General features: G+C 42.0%; 1 protein-coding gene across 1 annotated transcript in view; it reads right to left on the minus strand.

The window, feature by feature from the left end:
• Positions 1-283: 283 nt before the first annotated feature.
• Positions 284-27822, minus strand: part of LOC121558508 (receptor-type tyrosine-protein phosphatase O) — a gene marked incomplete at both ends in the record, with an annotated part of 84449 nt that continues 56910 nt past the window's right edge. Inside the window, 6 exons of the mRNA XM_045218818.1 lie at positions 284-592; positions 2148-2224; positions 2367-2457; positions 2732-2813; positions 5378-5413; positions 10110-10178. Of these exons, the coding sequence (XP_045074753.1) occupies positions 284-592; positions 2148-2224; positions 2367-2457; positions 2732-2813; positions 5378-5413; positions 10110-10178 (664 nt within the window). The remainder of the gene's footprint in view (positions 593-2147; positions 2225-2366; positions 2458-2731; positions 2814-5377; positions 5414-10109; positions 10179-27822) is intronic.

Consider the following 27822-nt stretch of genomic DNA (forward strand, 5'->3'; position numbering starts at 1 on the left):
TCTGGACTCCAGAGAAGTGACATGATATATCCCTAGTTGATTCTGCTGGCTCTGGACTCCAGAGAAGTGACATGATATATCCCTAGTTGATTCTGCTTCCTCTGATCTCTGCTTCCTCTGGACTCTATTTTGACTGGAATTGTGTTGGTCATCGTTAATAAGTGCAGTATTTATTTTCAGTTCAAAATAGTTTTTGCAAAATACTCATCAGATTGTGCTGCTTTCCCCTCTTCGTGTAGGCCTAATAATTGCTCAACAAGTAACTTTCTTTTTGTTTGAGCACATGCCCCCCAAAAGTCTTGGTAAATCCGTGTCCTGCACCAGCTCCACTCACATATCCCAGTCTGAAGTTCCGTACGGTCCACTCTGGTGATTCGGACTCTGACAGCATCTCAACACTGATCTCTCCGTAGGCCACCGGCTCGTCTGTGAACGGCCAGTAGTGGTCACACTTCACCCTGCGTCTCTCATTACACTGCGTCAGCATCACAATGATGTGGCTCTTCTGCTGCAGGACCATGTTCCAGAAGTCGTTCCTCGTCTCAGGCAGAGGGCCCTGGGTGGCGATGTACTCTCTGGGGGATTTATAACCCTATAGAGGGAGAAAACCAGGGTTATGGTTAGTGTTGAGGTTAAGGTCTCAGGCAGAGGGCCCTGGGTGGTGATGTACTCTCTGGGGGATTTATAACCCTGGAGGGGGAGAGGAAGATAAATGTTGCAATGAGATGACTGTAACATCCATCACGCATCATGCCTGTGGTCTCTCTGGTCCCTGTATTTGCTGTGTTCACTGTATTGACCAGATCCCTACATTGACATTGAGTTAGCAGACACTTACTGGTATGTAGCTGGTATGTACTGCTACTTACTGGTATGTAGTTGGTATGTACTGGTATGTAGTTGGTATGTACTGGTACTTACTGGTATGTAGCTGGTATGTACTGGTATGTAGTTGGTATGTAGCTGGTATGTACTGGTATGTAGTTGGTATGTACTGGTACTTACTGGTATGTAGTTGGTATGCACTGGTACTTATTGGTATGTAGTTGGTATGCACTGGTACTTACTGGTATGTAGTTGGTATGTACTGGTACTTACTGGTAGGTAGTTGGTATGTACTGGTACTTACTGGTATGTAGTTGGTATGTACTGGTACTTACTGGTATGTAGTTGGTATGTACTGGTATGTAGTTGGTATGTACTGGTATGTAGTTGGTATGTACTGGTACTTACTGGTATGTAGTTGGTATGCACTGGTACTTACTGGTATGTAGTTGGTATGCACTGGTATTTAGTTGGTATGTACTGGTACTTACTGGTATGTAGTTGGTATGCACTGGTACTTACTGGTATGTAGTTGGTATGTACTGGTACTTACTGGTAGGTAGTTGGTATGTACTGGTACTTACTGGTATGTAGTTGGTATGTACTGGTACTTACTGGTATGTAGTTGGTATGCACTGGTACTTACTGGTATGTAGTTGGTATGTACTGGTACTTACTGGTAGGTAGTTGGTATGTACTGGTACTTACTGGTATGTAGTTGGTATGTACTGGTACTTACTGGTATGTAGTTGGTATGTACTGGTATGTAGTTGGTATGTACTGGTATGTAGTTGGTATGTACTGGTACTTACTGGTATGTAGTTGGTATGCACTGGTACTTACTGGTAGGTAGTTGGTATGTACTGCTACTTACTGGTATGTAGCTGGTATGTACTGGTATGTAGTTGGTATGCACTGGTACTTACTGGTAGGTAGTTGGTATGTACTGCTACTTACTGGTATGTAGCTGGTATGTACTGGTATGTAGTTGGTATGTAGCTGGTATGTACTGGTATGTAGTTGGTATGTACTGCTACTTACTGGTATGTAGTTGGTATGTACTGGTATGTAGTTGGTATGTAGTTGGTATGTACTGCTACTTACTGGTATGTAGTTGGTATGTACTGCTACTTACTGGTATGTAGTTGGTATGTACTGGTATGTAGTTGGTATGTAGTTGGTATGTACTGCTACTTACTGGTATGTAGTTGGTATGTACTGCTACTTACTGGTATGTAGTTGGTATGTACTGCTACTTACTGGTATGTAGTTGGTATGTACTGCTACTTACTGGTATGTAGTTGGTATGTACTGCTACTTACTGGTATGTAGTTGGCGTTGATGTAGTCAGAGCCCTCGTCGTTATGTAAATAGATCAGTTTCACTCTGCTGAAGTCATCTGGGGAAAGTCATGGTTCTATTCAGTGCTCATCAGTTATCTGTTTCCTGTCTGTTTCTACAGATAAACTACCATGTTTCAGCATACTGTTATATTGGGCATAGTGTCTGCTATTAGTAGATAGAGTTCCCCAGCCACTCACATGGCAGGATGTTGGTGTAGCGGTTCTTGGGTCTGTTGATAGGCAGGTCTGCTGCATCATGGGAAAGATCCAGACCTACGCTCTTCAGCTCCTACAACACATGGGACACATGACAGACACATGACAGACACAAGACAGACACATGACAGACACATGACAGACACATGTGACACATGACAGACACATGGGACACATGACAGACACACGGGACACATGACAGACACACAGGACACATGACAGACACACGGGACACATGACAGACACACGGGACACATGACGGGCCATGAGAGACGACTCAAACACAATATCTAATCCAGGTATAACATGATCATATTTCTGTGTATCATAGGTCATCAGAATACTACCTCAAACTGCAGAGAGAACTTGTAGGCAGAGTCTTTGCTCATGTCTTTGAGGTACGCATCGAAGTCATCCAGCTGGACAGGGCTGAAACACAACACACAGAGCAGTCATCCAGCTGGACAGGGCTGAAACACAACACACAGAACGGTCATCCAGCGGGACAGGGCTGAAACACAACACACAGAACAGTCATCCAGCTGGACAGGGCTGAAACACAACACACAGAACAGTCATCCAGCTGGACAGGGCTGAAACACAACACACAGAACAGTCATCCAGCTGGAAAGGGCTGAAACACAACACACAGAACAGTCATCCAGCTGGACAGGGCTGAAACACAACACACAGAACAGTCATCCAGCTGGACAGGGCTGAATCACAACACACAGAACAGTCATCCAGCTGGAAAGGGCTGAAACACAACACACAGAACAGTCATCCAGCTGGACAGGGCTGAAACACAACACACAGAACAGTCATCCAGCTGGACAGGGCTGAATCACAACACACAGAACGGTCATCCAGCTGGACAGGGCTGAATCACAACACACAGAACGGTCATCCAGCTGGACAGGGCTGAAACACAACACACAGAACAGTCATCCAGCTGGACAGGGCTGAAACACAACACACAGAACAGTCATCCAGCTGGACAGGGCTGAAACACAACACACAGAACAGTCATCCAGCTGGACAGGGCTGAAACACAACACACAGAACAGTCATCCAGCTGGACAGGGCTGAAACACAACACACAGAGCAGTCATCCAGCTGGACAGGGCTGAAACACAACACACAGAACAGTCATCCAGCTGGACAGGGCTGAAACACAACACACAGAACAGTCATCCAGCTGGACAGGGCTGAAACACAACACACAGAACAGTCATCCAGCTGGACAGGGCTGAAACACAACACACAGAACAGTCATCCAGCTGGACAGGGCTGAAACACAACACAGAACGGTCATCCAGCTGGACAGGGCTGAAACACAACACACAGAACAGTCATCCAGCTGGACAGGGCTGAAACACAACACACAGAACAGTCATCCAGCTGGACAGGGCTGAAACACAACACACAGAACAGTCATCCAACTGGACAGGGCTGAAACACAACACACATAACAGTCATCCAGCTGGACAGGGCTGAAACAAAACACACAGAACAGTCATCCAGCTGGACAGGGCTGAAACACAACACACAGAACAGTCATCCAGCTGGACAGGGCTGAAACACAACACACAGAACAGTCATCCAGCTGGACAGGGCTGAAACACAACACACAGAACAGTCATCCAACTGGACAGGGCTGAAACACAACACACATAACAGTCATCCAGCTGGACAGGGCTGAAACAAAACACACAGAACAGTCATCCAGCTGGACAGGGCTGAAACACAACACACAGAACAGTCATCCAGCTGGACAGGGCTGAAACACAACACACAGAACAGTCATCCAGCTGGACAGGGCTGAAACACAACACACAGAACAGTCATCCAGCTGGACAGGGCTGAAACACAACACACAGAACAGTCATCCAGCTGGACAGGGCTGAAACACAACACACAGAACAGTCATCCAGCTGGACAGGGCTGAAACACAACACACATAACAGTCATCCAGCTGGACAGGGCTGAAACACAACACACAGAACAGTCATCCAGCTGGACAGGGCTGAAACACAACACACAGAACAGTCATCCAACTGGACAGGGCTGAAACACAACACACAGAACAGTCATCCAGCTGGACAGGGCTGAAACACAACACACAGAACAGTCATCCAGCTGGACAGGGCTGAAACACAACACACAGAACAGTCATCCAGCTGGATAGGGCTGTCTAGTGTTGGTGCTCGTTGACAGACAGCAGCCTGTATGGATTAATATGAATCCATCTGATGGGATTACACAGTGTTTGTGAAAGTGTTGCTAACTGACCTTATTTGGGTTATGTTGTTACAGTATGTTTGTGTACAGACAGACAGACAGACACAGACAGACAGACAGACAGACAGACAGGCAGGCAGGCAGGCAGGCAGGCAGGCAGACAGACAGAGAGAGAGAGGGTTCAGAAGGAGCGGTGCTGTGAAGCAGCTGTAATCTGATGGATTAGATTAGTAGTCTGTGATGGTCTCTGGTGGGGTTAAATATATCTGGACTGTGTTGGTTTGATTACTATCTGAAGACTGTTAATAGCACCGACACACACACACTTCACACATACGCACACAGATTAACACACTTCACACACAAACACGCACAAACATACTTCACACACAGATTTACACACTTCACACACACACACACACACACACACACAGATTAACACACTTCAAACACACATATTAACATACATCACACACACATATTCATATACTTCACACACAGATGAACACACTTCACACACAGATGAACACACTTCACACACAGATGAACACACTTCACACACAGATGAACACACTTCACACACAGATGAACACACTTCACACACAGATGAACACACTTCACACACAGATGAACACACTTCACACACAGATGAACACACTTCACACACAGATGAACACACTTCACACACAGATGAACACACTTCCTCACAGACACATACTGTAGCACACAGACACTTTGCCTAGTAGGGTTACCTTGTTAGCTTCCGTTTCTTTAAAGCAGTCTTGCTCCTATAAAATACAGACGGAAAGAAATCCATGATTGTCTGGTGTTAGACCATCTTGTATACATCATCAGACATTTAGTTCCCAACAGAACACAGTGGTCCAACATCACATCAAATGACCGCTTGTTCTCACTGTAGCCAACAGAGGATAACCTACGGAACAGCAACATGCTCCAGGTGATTTCTGTCCAGAGAACAACCCACTAATAGAAAGGACAAACACAATTGGTTCGTCCCATGCTCCCTTATTCAATCCCCACTGGGCTCAAATCACCACCCAACCTATGGAACCTATAGCAGAAGACCATCCCACTGCCACTATAGTCTACCATTCCATTCCCCAAAGCAACCACTACAGAAACAAACCAGTGATTGTAAAGCGTGCAGACGGCGTGCAGACAGCAAGGCCAAGCTGTTGCTAGTATCATGCTACAGTACCGTTAGTACCTTGGTCATGCTGTGTTATTGAATACAGCTTGAAGAGCATTTATTACGTGAGGGACTCTTCCAACCACAGACAGAGGATTACTAGAAAGATCTCCATTGATCTGAACACTCTCTGATCACGCCGGGATAGAGATGTGCTCCTAGGATTCTGGCTCTTTTCTCAGTGAAAATGCAGATCATTTGTTTGTGAAATGTCTGCCTAAAGACTATTTAAGTCACATCAATCAATAGCAAAGGAACCTTTCTGGTAGCTCGGTGTCTATGGTCAGAGGACAGACAGGACAGCTTTTCTTACACATGCCCCAAAACAGTTACTTACCAAGGATTAATATAAAAAGCCAAAAGATAGTCAGTCCAAAGGCAGGATGGTAGCAGGGTGAGGAAGGCAAAGAGGCTCCTTCGCCTGAAGGGGTCAGACAGACAGACAGACAGGCAGACAGACAGACAGACAGACAGACAGACAGACAGACAGACAGACAGACAGACAGACAGGTTGGGACAGAACAGACAGACAGGTTGGGACAGAACAGACAGACAGGTTGGGACAGAACAGACAGACAGGTTGGGACAGAACAGACAGACAGGTTGGGACAGAACAGACAGACAGGTTGGGTCAGAACAGACAGACAGACAGACAGACAGGTTGGGACAGAACAGACAGACAGGTTGGGTCAGAACAGACAGACAGGTTGGGACAGAACAGACAGACAGGTTGGGACAGAACAGACAGACAGGTTGGGACAGAACAGACAGACAGGTTGGGTCAGAACAGACAGACAGGTTGGGACAGAACAGACAGACAGGTTGGGACAGAACAGACAGACAGGTTGGGACAGAACAGACAGACAGGTTGGGACAGAACAGACAGACAGGTTGGGTCAGAACAGACAGACAGGTTGGGACAGAACAGACAGACAGGTTGGGACAGAACAGACAGAGGTTGGGACAGAACAGACAGACAGGTTGGGACAGAACAGACCACCATTAGTAACATGGCAGAGAGGTAGAGTAGTTCCTCTCAGTGGTCAACACAGTTAATGCACCATGCAGTCTGATCCTGTTTCTAAGGCCTACTGCAGTCTACATGTCTTTCACTCTCTAGTCAAGACAATAACAGCCTTCTGTTCTGTTTCAGAGACTGTCTTCTCTTGATCACTCCACTAACACCTCCTCAGTAGAAGGAATCAATGTGCTTAGGGCCAATGTTGATGTCTAACACCTGTTTTCCTTTACAGTAGCCTATCGTGAGGATTCATTCCCTCCACGTAGATAAATACACATCAAATACATGGTACCATTCCTATGGTTAACAAGGACTTGTTCTTCCACAACAATATTCCTTCTGATCTAAATAACTTACATTTACATATTTACATTTTTACATTTTAGTCATTTAGCAGACGCTCTTATCCAGAGCGACTCACAGTTAGTGAGTGCATACATGTTTTTTTGTTTTTGTTGTTTGTTTTTTTCATACTGGCCCCCCGTGGGAAACGAACCCACATCCCTGCCGGCCAAACCCTCCCCTACCTTGGACGACGCTGGACCAATTGTGCGCCGCCCATGGGTCTCCCGGTCGCGGCCGGCTGCGACAGAGCCTGTACTCGAACCAGGATCTCTAGTGGCACAGCTAGCACGGCGATGCAGTGCCTTAGACCACTGCGCCACCCGGGAGTCAACTTGTTCACCCTAACAGAACTAACGCCTAGCTAGCCATTCTACATCATTCACATTCAGAGCACAAGCTCTGCAGTCCTGGATCAACCACATGAACACCACTGTACTGATGAGCTGAAACCGATGCTTCACGTTAACACCACACTGTGATGAGATATGGCTTAGTGATGGGAGGTATGTATGTCTTTAGGATGGAAGCCAAGGCCTGCCTTAACTGACCGTCTTTAAGCCGTTATATTAATCATTAATCATCATTATTAGCCTGATATCAACACCTTCAGAAGGGCATCGTTTACTGGACATGCCTGCCAGTTGATTGTCTAATAATTCAACAACCATCTCTTGATAAAAGGTACAGAGTCCCAATTGTTGAAGGGTTTGTCCATAGTTGAAATGTTCCATTAAAATACTAGACGTGTATAGGAGCCAAAACTCCATCCCAAATTAGTTATTCCCATTTCCCCTTACAGAGGAAGCCAATGCTGGCCTCTACATTTGCACTTTGTTCATCTGAGATTAGAAATACTACACTTTCATCAAAACCCACTGACTCCAGCCAGCGTTAAACAGAGACAGTTGGAGTAGAGGTCATTCCTACTGATACGTACAGTGAGGGAAAAAAGTATTTGATCCCCTGCTGATTTTGTACGTTTGCCCACTGACAAAGAAATGATCAGTCTATCATTTTAATGGTAGGTTTATTTGAACAGTGAGAGACAGAATAACAACAACAAAAATCCAGAAAAACGCATGTCAAAAATGTTATAAATTGATTTGCATTTTAATTAGGGAAATAAGTATTTGACCCCCACTCAATCAGAATGATTTCTGGCTCCCAGGTGTCTTTTATACAGGTAACGAGCTGAGATTAGGAGCACACTCTTAAAGGGAGTGCTCCTAATCTCAGTTTGTTACCTGTATAAAAGACACCTGTCCACAGAAGCAATCAATCAATCAGATTCCAAACTCTCCACCATGGCCAAGACCAAAGAGCTCTCCAAGGATGTCAGGGACAAGATTGTAGACCTACACAAGGCTGGAATGGGCTACAAGACCATCGCCAAGCAGCTTGGTGAGAAGGTGACAACAATTGGTGCGATTATTCGCAAATGGAAGAAACACAAAATACCTGTCAATCTCCCTCGGCCTGGGGCTCCATGCAAGATCTCACCTCGTGGAGTTGCAATGATCATGAGAACGGTGAGGAATCAGCCCAGAACTACACGGGAGGATCTTGTCAATGATCTCAAGGCAGCTGGGACCATAGTCACCAAGAAAACAATTGGTAACACACTACACTGTGAAGGACTGAAATCCTGCAGCGCCCGCAAGGTCCCCCTGCTCAAGAAAGCACATATACAGGCCCGTCTGAAGTTTGCCAATGAACATCTGAATGATTCAGAGGAGAACTGGGTGAAAGTGTTGTGGTCAGATGAGACCAAAATGGAGCTCTTCGGCATCAACTCAACTCGCCGTGTTTGGAGGAGGAAGAATGCTGCCTATGACCCCAAGAACACCATCCCCACCGTCAAACATGGAGGTGGAAACATTATGCTTTGGGGGTGTTTCTCTGCTTAGGGGACAGGACAGCTTTACCGCATCAAAGGGATGATGGACGGGGCCATGTACCGTCAAATCTTGGGTGAGAACCTCCTTCCCTCAGCCAGGGCATTGAAAATGGGTTGTGGATGGGTATTCCAGCATGAAAATGACCCAAAACACACGGCCAAGGCAACAAAGGAGTGGCTCAAGAAGAAGCACATTAAGGTCCTGGAGTGGCCTAGCCAGTCTCCAGACCTTAATCCCATAGAAAATCTGTGGAGGGAGCTGAAGGTTCGAGTTGCCAAACGTCAGCCTCGAAACCTTAATGACTTGGAGAAGATCTGCAAAGAGGAGTGGGACAAAATCCCTCCTGAGATGTGTGCAAACCTGGTGGCCAACTACAAGAAACGTCTGACCTCTGTGATTGCCAACAAGGGTTTTGCCACCAAGTACTAAGTCATGTTTTGCAGAGGGGTCAAATACTTATTTCCCTCATTAAAATGCAAATAAATTTATAACATTTTTGACATGCGTTTCTCTGGATTTTTTTGTTGTTATTCTGTCTCTCACTGTTCAAATAAACCTACCATTAAAATTATAGACTGATCATGTCTTTGTCAGTGGGCAAACGTACAAAATCAGCAGGGGATCAAATACTTTTTTCCCTCACTGTATATCCCTGGTCTGGTCTGACAGTTGGAGTAGAGGTCATTCCTACTGATACGGATTGAGATGGATCTCTGGGTGATTCCTGAGGCTGTGATCTGCTCAATAGAAGGTAACGGTGGATTAAGACTATAGATCCCCTCTGTGTCACAGATCACAGTGCAGTAGGGGAGACCTCATCTGGGTCAAAGACATCTCTAGTTTAATCTCTGGTTTCATCACTAGGTTCGTCACTAGCGTCATCTCTGGGTTCATCTGTGGGTCAGATTCTAGTTGGATTTTGGACATTCAGATAGTCTGGTTGCCTGAGGACAGCTGACTTGGTGTTTTGGGTTTCTGGTTCAGGGTAGAGACGTGGTAATTCCTACCAGTTGTAGGGCAGTTTGCCGTCTCTCTCAAACGAAGCAAAGTTGACAAAGGTTTCTGCTCCGCATTCCCTGGAAGACAGACAGAAGTTAGATATAAACGCAACAACACCTCCCACTCACTGTATTATAGCAGTTAGCTACTAACACAACAATACCTCCAACTCACTGTATTATAGCAGTTAGCTACTAACACAACAATACCTCCCACTCACTGTATTATAGCAGTTAGCTACTAACACAACAATACCTCCCACTCACTGGATTATAGCAGTTAGCTACTAACACAACAATACCTCCCACTCACTGTATTATAGCAGTTAGCTACTAACACAACAATACCTCCCACTCACTGTATTATAGCAGTTAGCTACTAACACAACAATACCTCCCACTCACTGTATTATAGCAGTTAGCTACTAACACAACAATACCTCCCACTCACTGTATTATAGCAGTTAGCTACTAACACAACAATACCTCCCACTCACTGTATTATAGCAGTTAGCTACTAACACAACAATACCTCCCACTCACTGTATTATAGCAGTTAGCTACTAACACAACAATACCTCCCACTCACTGTATTATAGCAGTTAGCTACTAACACAACAATACCTCCCACTCACTGTATTATAGCAGTTAGCTACTAACACAACAATACCTCCCACTCACTGTATTATAGCAGTTAGCTACTAACACAACAATACCTCCCACTCACTGTATTATAGCAGTTAGCTACTAACACAACAATACCTCCCACACACTGTATTATAGCAGTTAGCTACTAACACAACAATACCTCCCACTCACTGTATTATAGCAGTTAGCTACTAACACAACAATACCTCCCACTCACTGTATTATAGCAGTTAGCTACTAACACAACAATACCTCCCACTCACTGTATTATAGCAGTTAGCTACTAACACAACAATACCTCCCACTCACTGTATTATAGCAGTTAGCTACTAACACAACAATACCTCCAACTCACTGTATTATAGCAGTTAGCTACTAACGCAACAATACCTCCCACTCACTGTATTATAGCAGTTAGCTACTAACACAACAATACCTCCCACTCACTGGATTATAGCAGTTAGCTACTAACACAACAATACCTCCCACTCACTGTATTATAGCAGTTAGCTACTAACACAACAATACCTCCCACTCACTGTATTATAGCAGTTAGCTACTAACACAACAATACCTCCCACTCACTGTATTATAGCAGTTAGCTACTAACACAACAATACCTCCCACTCACTGGATTACAGCAGTTAGCTACTAACACAACAATACCTCCCACTCACTGTATTATAGCAGTTAGCTGCTAACGCAACAATACCTCCCACTCACTGTATTATAGTAGTTAGCTACTAACACAACTATACCTCCCACTCACTGGATTATAGCAGTTAGCTACTAACACAACAATACCTCCCACTCACTGTATTATAGCAGTTAGCTGCTAACGCAACAATACCTCCCACTCACTGTATTATAGCAGTTAGCTACTAACACAACAATACCTCCCACTCACTGTATTATAGCAGTTAGCTACTAACACAACAATACCTCCCACTCACTGGATTATAGCAGTTAGCTACTAACACAACAATACCTCCCACTCACTGTATTATAGCAGTTAGCTACTAACGCAACAATACCTCCCACTCACTGTATTATAGCAGTTAGCTACTAACGCAACAATACCTCCCACTCACTGTATTATAGCAGTTAGCTACTAACACAACAATACCTCCCACTCACTGTATTATAGCAGTTAGCTACTAACACAACAATACCTCCCACTCACTGTATTATAGCAGTTAGCTACTAACACATCAATACCTCCCACTCACTGTATTATAGCAGTTAGCTACTAACACATCAATACCTCCCACTCACTGTATTATAGCAGTTAGCTACTAACACAACAATACCTCCCACTCACTGTATTATAGCAGTTAGCTAATAACACAACAATACCTCCCACTCACTGTATTATAGCAGTTAGCTACTAACACAACAATAACTCCCACACACTGTATTATAGCAGTTAGCTACTAACGCAACAATACCTCCCACACACTGTATTATAGCAGTTAGCTACTAACACAACAATACCTCCCACTCACTGTATTATAGCAGTTAGCTACTAACACAACAATACCTCCCACTCACTGTATTATAGCAGTTAGCTACTAACACAACAATACCTCCCACTCACTGTATTATAGCAGTTAGCTACTAACACAACAATACCTCCCACTCACTGTCTTATAGCAGTTAGCTACTAACACAACAATACCTCCCACTCACTGGATTATAGCAGTTAGCTACTAACACAACAATACCTCCAACTCACTGTATTATAGCAGTTAGCTACTAACACAACAATACCTCCCACTCACTGTATTATAGCAGTTAGCTACTAACACAACAATACCTCCCACTCACTGGATTATAGCAGTTAGCTACTAACACAACAATACCTCCCACTCACTGTATTATAGCAGTTAGCTACTAACACAACAATACCTCCCACTCATTGTATTATAGCAGTTAGCTACTAACGCAACAATACCTCCCACTCACTGTCATATAGCAGTTAGCTACTAACACAACAATACCTCCCACTCACTGTATTATAGCAGTTAGCTACTAACGCAACAATACCTCCCACTCACTGTATTATAGCAGTTAGCTACTAACACAACAATACCTCCCACTCACTGGATTATAGCAGTTAGCTACTAACACAACAATACCTCCCACTCACTGGATTATAACAGTTAGCTACTAACACAACAATACCTCCCACTCACTGTATTATAGCAGTTAGCTACTAACGCAACAATACCTCCCACTCACTGGATTATAGCAGTTAGCTACTAACACAACAATACCTCCCACTCAATGTATTATAGCAGTTAGCTACTAACACAACAATACCTCCCACTCACTGTATTATAGCAGCTAGCTACTAACACAACAATACCTCCCACTCACTGGATTATAGCAGTTAGCTACTAACACAACAATACCTCCCACTCACTGTATTATAGCAGTTAGCTGCTAACGCAACAATACCTCCCACTCACTGGATTATAGCAGTTAGCTACTAACACAACAATACCTCCCACTCACTGTATTATAGCAGTTAGCTACTAACGCAACAATACCTCCCACTCACTGTATTATAGCAGTTAGCTACTAACACAACAATACCTCCCACTCACTGTATTATAGCAGTTAGCTACTAACACAACAATACCTCCCACTCACTGTATTATAGCAGTTAGCTACTAACACATCAATACCTCCCACTCACTGTATTATAGCAGTTAGCTACTAACACAACAATACCTCCCACTCACTGTATTATAGCAGTTAGCAACTAACACAACAATACCTCCCACTCACTGTATTATAGCAGTTAGCTACTAACACAACGATACCTCCCACTCACTGGATTATAGCAGTTAGCTACTAACACAACAATACCTCCCACTCACTGTATTATAGCAGTTAGCTACTAACACAACAATACCTCCCACTCACTGTATTATAGCAGTTAGCTGCTAACACAACAATACCTCCCACTCACTGTATTATAGCAGTTAGCTACTAACACAACAATACCTCCCACTCACTGTATTATAGCAGTTAGCTACTAACACAACAATACCTCCCACTCACTGTATTATAGCAGTTAGCTGCTAACGCAACAACACCTCCCACTCACTGTATTATAGCAGTTAGCTACTAACGCAACAATACCTCCCACTCACTGTATTATAGCAGTTAGCTACTAACACAACAATACCTCCCACTCACTGTATTATAGCAGTTAGCTGCTAACACAACAATACCTCCCACTCACTGTATTATAGCAGTTAGCTACTAACGCAACAATACCTCCCACTCACTGTCTTATAGCAGTTAGCTACTAACACAACAATACCTCCCACTCACTGTATTATAGCAGTTAGCTACTAACGCAACAATACCTCCCACTCACTGGATTATAGCAGTTAGCTACTAACACAACAATACCTCCCACTCACTGTATTATAGCAGTTAGCTACTAACGCAACAACACCTCCCACTCACTGTATTATAGCAGTTAGCTACTAACACAACAATACCTCCCACTCACTGTATTATAGCAGTTAGCTACTAACACAACAATACCTCCCACTCACTGTATTATAGCAGTTAGCTACTAACACAACAATACCTCCCACTCACTGTATTATAGCAGTTAGCTACTAATACAACAATACCTCCCACTCACTGGATTATAGCAGTTAGCTACTAACACAACAATACCTCCCACTCACTGTATTATAGCAGTTAGCTACTAACACAACAATACCTCCCACTCACTGTATTATAGCAGTTAGCTACTATCACAACAATACCTCCCACTCACTGTATTATAGCAGTTAGCTACTAACACAACAATACCTCCCACTCACTGTATTATAGCAGTTAGCTACTAACACAACGATACCTCCCACTCACTGTATTATAGCAGTTAGCTACTAACGCAACGATACCTCCCACTCACTGTATTATAGCAGTTAGCTACTAACGCAACAATACCTCCCACTCACTGTATTATAGCAGTTAGCTACTAACGCAACAATACCTCCCACTCACTGTATTATAGCAGTTAGCTACTAACACAACAATACCTCCCACTCACTGTATTATAGCAGTTAGCTACTAACACAACAATACCTCCCACTCACTGTATTATAGCAGTTAGCTACTAACACAACAATACCTCCCACTCACTGTATTATAGCAGTTAGCTACTAACACAACAATACCTCCCACTCACTGTATTATAGCAGTTAGCTGCTAACACAACAATACCTCCCACTCACTGTATTATAGCAGTTAGCTACTAACACAACAACACCTCCAACTCACTGTATTATAGCAGTTAGCTACTAACACAACAATACCTCCCACTCACTGTATTATAGCAGTTAGCTACTAACACAACAATACCTCCCACTCACTGTATTATAGCAGTTAGCTACTAACACAACAATACCTCCCACTCACTGTATTATAGCAGTTAGCTACTAACACAACAATACCTCCCACTCACTGTATTATAGCAGTTAGCTACTAACACAACAATACCTCCCACTCACTGTATTATAGCAGTTAGCTACTAACACAACAATACCTCCCACTCACTGTATTATAGCAGTTAGCTACTAACACAACAATACCTCCCACTCACTGGATTATAGCAGTTAGCTACTAACACAACAATACCTCCCACTCACTGTATTATAGCAGTTAGCTACTAACACAACAATACCTCCCACTCACTGTATTATAGCAGTTAGCTACTAACACAACAATACCTCCAACTCACTGTATTATAGCAGTTAGCTACTAACACAACAATACCTCCCACTCACTGTATTATAGCAGTTAGCTACTAACACAACAATACCTCCCACTCACTGTATTATAGCAGTTAGCTACTAACACAACAATACCTCCCACTCACTGTATTATAGCAGTTAGCTACTAACACAACGATACCTCCCACTCACTGTATTATAGCAGTTAGCTACTAACACAACAATACCTCCCACTCACTGTATTATAGCAGTTAGCTACTAACACAACAATACCTCCCACTCACTGTATTATAGCAGTTAGCTACTAACACAACGATACCTCCCACTCACTGTATTATAGCAGTTAGCTACTAACGCAACAATACCTCCCACTCACTGTATTATAGCAGTTAGCTACTAACACAACAATACCTCCCACTCACTGTATTATAGCAGTTAGCTACTAACACAACAATACCTCCCACTCACTGGATTATAGCAGTTAGCTACTAACACAACAATACCTCCCACTCACTGTATTATAGCAGTTAGCTACTAACACAACAATACCTCCCACTCACTGTATTATAGCAGTTAGCTACTAACACAACAATACCTCCCACTCACTGTATTATAGCAGTTAGCTACTAACACAACAATACCTCCCACTCACTGTATTATAGCAGTTAGCTACTAACACAACAATACCTCCCACTCACTGTATTATAGCAGTTAGCTACTAACACAACAATACCTCCCACTCACTGTATTATAGCAGTTAGCTACTAACACAACAATACCTCCCACTCACTGTATTATAGCAGTTAGCTACTAACACAACAATACCTCCCACTCACTGTATTATAGCAGTTAGCTACTAACACAACAATACCTCCCACTCACTGTATTATAGCAGTTAGCTACTAACACAACAATACCTCCCACTCACTGTATTATAGCAGTTAGCTACTAACACAACAATACCTCCCACTCACTGTATTATAGCAGTTAGCTACTAACACAACAATACCTCCCACTCACTGTATTATAGCAGTTAGCTACTAACACAACAATACCTCCCACTCACTGTATTATTGCAGTTAGCTACTAACACAACAATACCTCCCACTCACTGGATTATAGCAGTTAGCTACTAACACAACAATACCTCCCCACTCACTGTATTATAGCAGTTAGCTACTAACACAACAATACCTCCCACTCACTGTATTATAGCAGTTAGCTACTAACACAACAATACCTCCCACTCACTGTATTATAGCAGTTAGCTACTAACACAACAATACCTCCCACTCACTGTATTATAGCAGTTAGCTACTAACACAACAATACCTCCCACTCACTGTATTATAGCAGTTAGCTGCTAACACAACAATACCTCCCACTCACTGTATTATAGCAGTTAGCTACTAACGCAACAATACCTCCCACTCACTGTATTATAGCAGTTAGCTACTAACACAACAATACCTCCCACTCACTTGTATTATAACAGTTAGCTACTAACGCAACAATACCTCCCACTCACTGGATTATAACAGTTAGCTACTAACACAACTATACCTCCCACTCACTGTATTATAGCAGTTAGCTACTAACACAACAATACCTCCCACTCACTGTATTATAGCAGTTAGCTACTAACACAACAATACCTCCCACTCACTGGATTATAGCAGTTAGCTACTAACACAACTATACCTCCCACTCACTGTATTATAGCAGTTAGCTACTAACACAACTATACCTCCCACTCACTGTATTATAGCAGTTAGCTACTAACACAACAATACCTCCCACTCACTGTATTATAGCAGTTAGCTACTAACACAACAATACCTCCCACTCACTGTATTATAGCAGTTAGCTACTAACGCAACAATACCTCCCACTCACTGTATTATAGCAGTTAGCTACTAACGCAACAATACCTCCCACTCACTGTATTATAACAGTTAGCTACAAACGCAACAATACCTCCCACTCACTGTATTATAGCAGTTAGCTACTAACGCAACAATACCTCCCACTCACTGTATTATAGCAGTTAGCTGCTAACGCAACAACACCTCCCACTCACTGGATTATAGCAGTTAGCTACTAACACAACAATACCTCCCACTCACTGGATTATAGCAGTTAGCTACTAACACAACAATACCTCCCACTCACTGTATTATAGCAGTTAGCTACTAACACAACAATACCTCCCACTCACTGTATTATAGCAGTTAGCTACTAACACAACAATACCTCCCACACACTGTATTATAGCAGTTAGCTACTAACACAACAATACCTCCCACTCACTGGATTATAGCAGTTAGCTACTAACACAACAATACCTCCCACTCACTGTATTATAGCAGTTAGCTACTAACACAACAATACCTCCCACTCACTGTATTATAGCAGTTAGCTACTAACACAACAATACCTCCCACACACTGTATTATAGCAGTTAGCTACTAACACAACAATACCTCCCACTCACTGGATTATAGCAGTTAGCTACTAACACAACAATACCTCCCACTCACTGTATTATAGCAGTTAGCTACTAACACAACAATACCTCCCACTCACTGTATTATAGCAGTTAGCTACTAACACAACAATACCTCCCACTCACTGGATTATAGCAGTTAGCTACAACACAACAATACCTCCCACACACTGTATTATAGCAGTTAGCTACTAACACAACAATACCTCCCACTCACTGGATTATAGCAGTTAGCTACTAACACAACAATACCTCCCACTCACTGTATTATAGCAGTTAGCTACTAACACAACAATACCTCCCACTCACTGTATTATAGCAGTTAGCTACTAACACAACAATACCTCCCACTCACTGTATTATAGCAGTTAGCTACTAACACAACAATACCTCCCACTCACTGTATTATAGCAGTTAGCTACTAACACAACAATACCTCCCACTCACTGTATTATAGCAGTTAGCTACTAACACAACAATACCTCCCACTCACTGTATTATAGCAGTTAGCTACTAACACAACAATACCTCCCACTCACTGTATTATAGCAGTTAGCTACTAACACAACAATACCTCCCACTCACTGTATTATAGCAGTTAGCTACTAACACAACAATACCTCCCACTCACTGGATTATAGCAGTTAGCTACTAACACAACAATACCTCCCACTCACTGTATTATAGCAGTTAGCTACTAACGCAACAATACCTCCCACTCACTGTATTATAGCAGTTAGCTACTAACACAACAATACCTCCCACTCATTGTATTATAGCAGTTAGCTACTAACACAACAATACCTCCCACTCATTGTATTATAGCAGTTAGCTACTAACACAACAATACCTCCCACTCACTGGATTATAGCAGTTAGCTACTAACACAACAATACCTCCCACTCACTGGATTATAGCAGTTAGCTACTAACACAACAATACCTCCCACTCACTGTATTATAGCAGTTAGCTACTAACACAACAATACCTCCCACTCACTGTATTATAGCAGTTAGCTACTAACACAACAATACCTCCCACTCACTGGATTATAGCAGTTAGCTACTAACACAACAATACCTCCCACTCACTGGATTATAGCAGTTAGCTACTAACACAACAATACCTCCCACTCACTGGATTATAGCAGTTAGCTACTAACACAACTATACCTCCCACTCACTGTATTATAGCAGTTAGCTACTAACACAACTATACCTCCCACTCACTGTATTATAGCAGTTAGCTACTAACGCAACAATACCTCCCACTCACTGTATTATAGCAGTTAGCTACTAACGCAACAATACCTCCCACTCACTGTATTATAGCAGTTAGCTACTAACGCAACAATACCTCCCACTCACTGTATTATAGCAGTTAGCTACTAACGCAACAATACCTCCCACTCACTGTATTATAACAGTTAGCTACAAACGCAACAATACCTCCCACTCACTGTATTATAGCAGTTAGCTACTAACGCAACAATACCTCCCACTCACTGTATTATAGCAGTTAGCTGCTAACGCAACAACACCTCCCACTCACTGGATTATAGCAGTTAGCTACTAACACAACAATACCTCCCACTCACTGGATTATAGCAGTTAGCTACTAACACAACAATACCTCCCACTCACTGTATTATAGCAGTTAGCTACTAACACAACAATACCTCCCACTCACTGTATTATAGCAGTTAGCTACTAACACAACAATACCTCCCACACACTGTATTATAGCAGTTAGCTACTAACACAACAATACCTCCCACTCACTGTATTATAGCAGTTAGCTACTAACACAACAATACCTCCCACTCACTGTATTATAGCAGTTAGCTACTAACACAACAATACCTCCCACACACTGTATTATAGCAGTTAGCTACTAACACAACAATACCTCCCACTCACTGGATTATAGCAGTTAGCTACTAACACAACAATACCTCCCACTCACTGTATTATAGCAGTTAGCTACTAACACAACAATACCTCCCACTCACTGTATTATAGCAGTTAGCTACTAACACAACAATACCTCCCACTCACTGGATTATAGCAGTTAGCTACAACACAACAATACCTCCCACACACTGTATTATAGCAGTTAGCTACTAACACAACAATACCTCCCACTCACTGTATTATAGCAGTTAGCTACTAACACAACAATACCTCCCACTCACTGTATTATAGCAGTTAGCTACTAACACAACAATACCTCCCACTCACTGTCTTATAGCAGTTAGCTACTAACACAACAATACCTCCCACTCACTGTATTATAGCAGTTAGCTACTAACACAACAATACCTCCCACTCACTGTATTATAGCAGTTAGCTACTAACACAACAATACCTCCCACTCACTGTCTTATAGCAGTTAGCTACTAACACAACAATACCTCCCACTCACTGTCTTATAGCAGTTAGCTACTAACACAACAATACCTCCCACTCACTGTATTATAGCAGTTAGCTACTAACACAACAATACCTCCCACTCACTGTATTATAGCAGTTAGCTACTAACACAACAATACCTCCCACTCACTGTATTATAGCAGTTAGCTACTAACACAACAATACCTCCCACTCACTGTATTATAGCAGTTAGCTACTAACACAACAATACCTCCCACTCACTGTATTATAGCAGTTAGCTACTAACACAACAATACCTCCCACTCACTGTATTATAGCAGTTAGCTACTAACACAACAATACCTCCCACTCACTGTATTATAGCAGTTAGCTACTAACACAACAATACCTCCCACTCACTGGATTATAGCAGTTAGCTACTAACACAACAATACCTCCCACTCACTGTATTATAGCAGTTAGCTACTAACGCAACAATACCTCCCACTCACTGTATTATAGCAGTTAGCTACTAACACAACAATACCTCCCACTCATTGTATTATAGCAGTTAGCTACTAACACAACAATACCTCCCACTCATTGTATTATAGCAGTTAGCTACTAACACAACAATACCTCCCACTCACTGGATTATAGCAGTTAGCTACTAACACAACAATACCTCCCACTCACTGTATTATAGCAGTTAGCTACTAACACAACAATACCTCCCACTCACTGTATTATAGCAGTTAGCTACTAACACAACAATACCTCCCACTCACTGGATTATAGCAGTTAGCTACTAACACAACAATACCTCCCACTCACTGGATTATAGCAGTTAGCTACTAACACAACAATACCTCCCACTCACTGGATTATAGCAGTTAGCTACTAACACAACAATACCTCCCACTCACTGGATTATAGCAGTTAGCTACTAACACAACTATACCTCCCACTCACTGTATTATAGCAGTTAGCTACTAACACAACTATACCTCCCACTCACTGTATTATAGCAGTTAGCTACTAACACAACAATACCTCCCACTCACTGTATTATAGCAGTTAGCTACTAACGCAACAATACCTCCCACTCACTGTATTATAGCAGTTAGCTACTAACGCAACAATACCTCCCCACTCACTGTATTATAGCAGTTAGCTACTAACGCAACAATACCTCCCACTCACTGTATTATAACAGTTAGCTACAAACGCAACAATACCTCCCACTCACTGTATTATAGCAGTTAGCTACTAACGCAACAATACCTCCCACTCACTGTATTATAGCAGTTAGCTGCTAACGCAACAACACCTCCCACTCACTGGATTATAGCAGTTAGCTACTAACACAACAATACCTCCCACTCACTGGATTATAGCAGTTAGCTACTAACACAACAATACCTCCCACTCACTGTATTATAGCAGTTAGCTACTAACACAACAATACCTCCCACTCACTGTATTATAGCAGTTAGCTACTAACACAACAATACCTCCCACACACTGTATTATAGCAGTTAGCTACTAACACAACAATACCTCCCACTCACTGTATTATAGCAGTTAGCTACTAACACAACAATACCTCCCACTCACTGTATTATAGCAGTTAGCTACTAACACAACAATACCTCCCACACACTGTATTATAGCAGTTAGCTACTAACACAACAATACATTCACTCACTGGATTATAGCAGTTAGCTACTAACACAACAATACCTCCCACTCACTGTATTATAGCAGTTAGCTACTAACACAACAATACCTCCCACTCACTGTATTATAGCAGTTAGCTACTAACACAACAATACCTCCCACTCACTGGATTATAGCAGTTAGCTACAACACAACAATACCTCCCACACACTGTATTATAGCAGTTAGCTACTAACACAACAATACCTCCCACTCACTGTATTATAGCAGTTAGCTACTAACACAACAATACCTCCCACTCACTGTATTATAGCAGTTAGCTACTAACACAACAATACCTCCCACTCACTGTCTTATAGCAGTTAGCTACTAACACAACAATACCTCCCACTCACTGTATTATAGCAGTTAGCTACTAACACAACAATACCTCCCACTCACTGTATTATAGCAGTTAGCTACTAACACAACAATACCTCCCACTCACTGTCTTATAGCAGTTAGCTACTAACACAACAATACCTCCCACTCACTGTATTATAGCAGTTAGCTACTAACACAACAATACCTCCCACTCACTGTATTATAGCAGTTAGCTACTAACACAACAATACCTCCCACTCACTGTATTATAGCAGTTAGCTACTAACACAACAATACCTCCCACTCACTGGATTATAGCAGTTAGCTACTAACACAACAATACCTCCCACTCACTGTATTATAGCAGTTAGCTACTAACGCAACAATACCTCCCACTCACTGTATTATAGCAGTTAGCTACTAACACAACAATACCTCCCACTCACTGTATTATAACAGTTAGCTACTAACACAACAATACCTCCCACTCACTGTATTATAGCAGTTAGCTACTAACACAACAATACCTCCCACTCACTGGATTATAGCAGTTAGCTACTAACACAACAATACCTCCCACTCACTGTATTATAGCAGTTAGCTACTAACACAACAATACCTCCCACACACTGTATTATAGCAGTTAGCTACTAACACAACAATACCTCCCACTCACTGGATTATAGCAGTTAGCTACTAACACAACAATACCTCCCACTCACTGTATTATAGCAGTTAGCTACTAACGCAACAATACCTCCCACTCACTGTACTATAGCAGTTAGCTACTAACACAACAATACCTCCCACTCACTGTCTTATAGCAGTTAGCTACTAACACAACAATACCTCCCACTCACTGGATTATAGCAGTTAGCTACTAACACAACAATACCTCCCACTCACTGGATTATAGCAGTTAGCTACTAACACAACAATACCTCCCACTCACTGTATTATAGCAGTTAGCTACTAACACAACAATACCTCCCACTCACTGTATTATAGCAGTTAGCTACTAACACAACAATACCTCCCACTCACTGTATTATAGCAGTTAGCTACTAACACAACAATACCTCCCACTCACTGTATTATAGCAGTTAGCTACTAACACAACAATACCTCCCACTCACTGTATTATAGCAGTTAGCTACTAACACAACAATACCTCCCACTCACTGTATTATAGCAGTTAGCTACTAACACAACGATACCTCCCACTCACTGTATTATAGCAGTTAGCTACTAACGCAACAATACCTCCCACTCACTGTATTATAGCAGTTAGCTACTAACACAACAATACCTCCCACTCACTGGATTATAGCAGTTAGCTACTAACACAACAATACCTCCCACTCACTGTATTATAGCAGTTAGCTACTAACGCAAAAATACCTCCCACTCACTGTATTATAGCAGTTAGCTACTAACACAACAATACCTCCCACTCACTGTATTATAGCAGTTAGCTACTAACACAACAATACCTCCCACTCACTGTATTATAGCAGTTAGCTACTAACACAACAATACCTCCCACTCACTGTATTATAGCAGTTAGCTACTAACACAACAATACCTCCCACTCACTGTATTATAGCAGTTAGCTACTAACACAACAATACCTCCCACTCACTGGATTATAGCAGTTAGCTACTAACACAACAATACCTCCCACTCACTGGATTATAGCAGTTAGCTACTAACACAACAATACCTCCCACTCACTGTATTATAGCAGTTAGCTACTAACACAACAATACCTCCCACTCACTGTATTATAGCAGTTAGCTACTAACACAACAATACCTCCCACTCACTGTATTATAGCAGTTAGCTACTAACACAACAATACCTCCCACTCACTGTATTATAGCAGTTAGCTACTAACACAACAATACCTCCCACTCACTGTATTATAGCAGTTAGCTACTAACACAACAATACCTCCCACTCACTGTATTATAGCACTTAGCTACTAACGCAACAATAACTCCCACTCACTGTATTATAGCAGTTAGCTACTAACACAACAATACCTCCCACTCACTGGATTATAGCAGTTAGCTACTAACACAACAATACCTCCCACTCACTGTATTATAGCAGTTAGCTACTAACGCAACAATACCTCCCACTCACTGTATTATAGCAGTTAGCTACTAACACAACAATACCTCCCACTCACTGTATTATAGCAGTTAGCTACTAACACAACAATACCTCCCACTCACTGTATTATAGCAGTTAGCTACTAACACAACAATACCTCCCACTCACTGTATTATAGCAGTTAGCTACTAACGCAACAATACCTCCCACTCACTGTATTATAGCAGTTAGCTACTAACACAACAATACCTCCCACTCACTGTATTATAGCAGTTAGCTACTAACACAACAATACCTCCCACTCACTGTATTATAGCAGTTAGCTACTAACACAACAATACCTCCCACTCACTGTATTATAGCAGTTAGCTACTAACACAACAATACCTCCCACTCACTGTATTATAGCAGTTAGCTACTAACACAACAATACCTCCCACTCACTGTATTATAGCAGTTAGCTACTAACACAACAATACCTCCCACTCATTGTATTATAGCAGTTAGCTACTAACACAACAATACCTCCCACTCACTGGATTATAGCAGTTAGCTACTAACACAACAATACCTCCCACTCACTGTATTATAGCAGTTAGCTACTAACACAACAATACCTCCCACTCACTGTATTATAGCAGTTAGCTACTAACACAACAATACCTCCCACTCATTGTATTATAGCAGTTAGCTACTAACACAACAATACCTCCCACTCACTGTATTATAGCAGTTAGCTACTAACACAACAATACCTCCCACTCACTGTATTATAGCAGTTAGCTACTAACGCAACAATACCTCCCACTCACTGTATTATAGCAGTTAGCTACTAACACAACAATACCTCCCACTCACTGTATTATAACAGTTAGCTACTAACACAACAATACCTCCCACTCACTGTATTATAACAGTTAGCTACTAACACAACAATACCTCCCACTCACTGGATTATAGCAGTTAGCTACTAACACAACAATACCTCCCACTCACTGTATTATAGCAGTTAGCTACTAACACAACAATACCTCCAACTCACTGGATTATAGCAGTTAGCTACTAACACAACAATACCTCCCACTCACTGTATTATAGCAGTTAGCTACTAACACAACAATACCTCCCACTCACTGTATTATAGCAGTTAGCTACTAACGCAACAATACCTCCCACTCACTGTATTATAGCAGTTAGCTACTAACACAACTATACCTCCCACTCACTGTATTATAGCAGTTAGCTACTAACACAACAATACCTCCAACTCACTGTATTATAGCAGTTAGCTACTAACACAACAATACCTCCCACTCACTGTATTATAGCAGTTAGCTACTAACACAACAATACCTCCCACTCACTGTATTATAGCAGTTAGCTACTAACACAACAATACCTCCCACTCACTGTATTATAGCAGTTAGCTACTAACACAACAATACCTCCCACTCACTGTATTATAGCAGTTAGCTACTAACGCAACAATACCTCCCACTCACTGTATTATAGCAGTTAGCTACTAACACAACAATACCTCCCACTCACTGTATTATAGCAGTTAGCTACTAACACAACAATACCTCCCACTCACTGTATTATAGCAGTTAGCTACTAACACAACAATACCTCCCACTCACTGTATTATAGCAGTTAGCTACTAACACAACGATACCTCCCACTCACTGTATTATAGCACTTAGCTACTAATGCAACAATACCTCCCACTCACTGTATTATAGCAGTTAGCTACTAACACAACAATACCTCCCACTCACTGGATTATAGCAGTTAGCTACTAACACAACAATACCTCCCACTCACTGTATTATAGCAGTTAGCTACTAACGCAACAATACCTCCCACTCACTGTATTATAGCAGTTAGCTACTAACACAACAATACCTCCCACTCACTGTATTATAGCAGTTAGCTACTAACACAACAATACCTCCCACTCACTGTATTATAGCAGTTAGCTACTAACACAACAATACCTCCCACTCACTGTATTATAGCAGTTAGCTACTAACACAACAATACCTCCCACTCACTGTATTATAGCAGTTAGCTACTAACACAACAATACCTCCCACTCACTGTATTATAGCAGTTAGCTACTAACACAACAATACCTCCTACTCACTGTATTATAGCAGTTAGCTACTAACACAACAATACCTCCCACTCACTGTATTATAGCAGTTAGCTACTAACACAACAATACCTCCCACTCACTGTATTATAGCAGTTAGCTACTAACGCAACAATACCTCCCACTCACTGTATTATAACAGTTAGCTACTAACACAACAATACCTCCCACTCACTGTATTATAGCAGTTAGCTACTAACACAACAATACCTCCCACTCACTGTATTATAGCAGTTAGCTACTAACACAACAATACCTCCCACTCACTGTATTATAGCAGTTAGCTACTAACACAACAATACCTCCCACTCACTGTATTATAGCAGTTAGCTACTAACACAACAATACCTCCCACTCACTGTATTATAGCAGTTAGCTACTAACACAACAATACCTCCCACTCATTGTATTATAGCAGTTAGCTACTAACACAACAATACCTCCCACTCACTGGATTATAGCAGTTAGCTACTAACACAACAATACCTCCCACTCACTGTATTATAGCAGTTAGCTACTAACACAACAATACCTCCCACTCACTGGATTATAGCAGTTAGCTACTAACACAACAATACCTCCCACTCACTGGATTATAGCAGTTAGCTACTAACACAACAATACCTCCCACTCACTGGATTATAGCAGTTAGCTACTAACACAACAATACCTCCCACTCACTGGATTATAGCAGTTAGCTACTAACACAACTATACTCTCCCACTCACTGTATTATAGCAGTTAGCTACTAACACAACTATACCTCCCACTCACTGTATTATAGCAGTTAGCTACTAACACAACAATACCTCCCACTCACTGTATTATAGCAGTTAGCTACTAACACAACAATACCTCCAACTCACTGGATTATAGCAGTTAGCTACTAACACAACAATACCTCCCACTCACTGTATTATAGCAGTTAGCTACTAACACAACAATACCTCCCACTCACTGTATTATAGCAGTTAGCTACTAACGCAACAATACCTCCCACTCACTGTATTATAGCAGTTAGCTACTAACACAACTATACCTCCCACTCACTGTATTATAGCAGTTAGCTACTAACACAACAATACCTCCAACTCACTGTATTATAGCAGTTAGCTAC

Source organism: Coregonus clupeaformis, unplaced genomic scaffold, assembly GCF_020615455.1.
Source record: "Coregonus clupeaformis isolate EN_2021a unplaced genomic scaffold, ASM2061545v1 scaf1822, whole genome shotgun sequence".
NCBI classification, from domain to species: domain Eukaryota; kingdom Metazoa; phylum Chordata; class Actinopteri; order Salmoniformes; family Salmonidae; genus Coregonus; species Coregonus clupeaformis.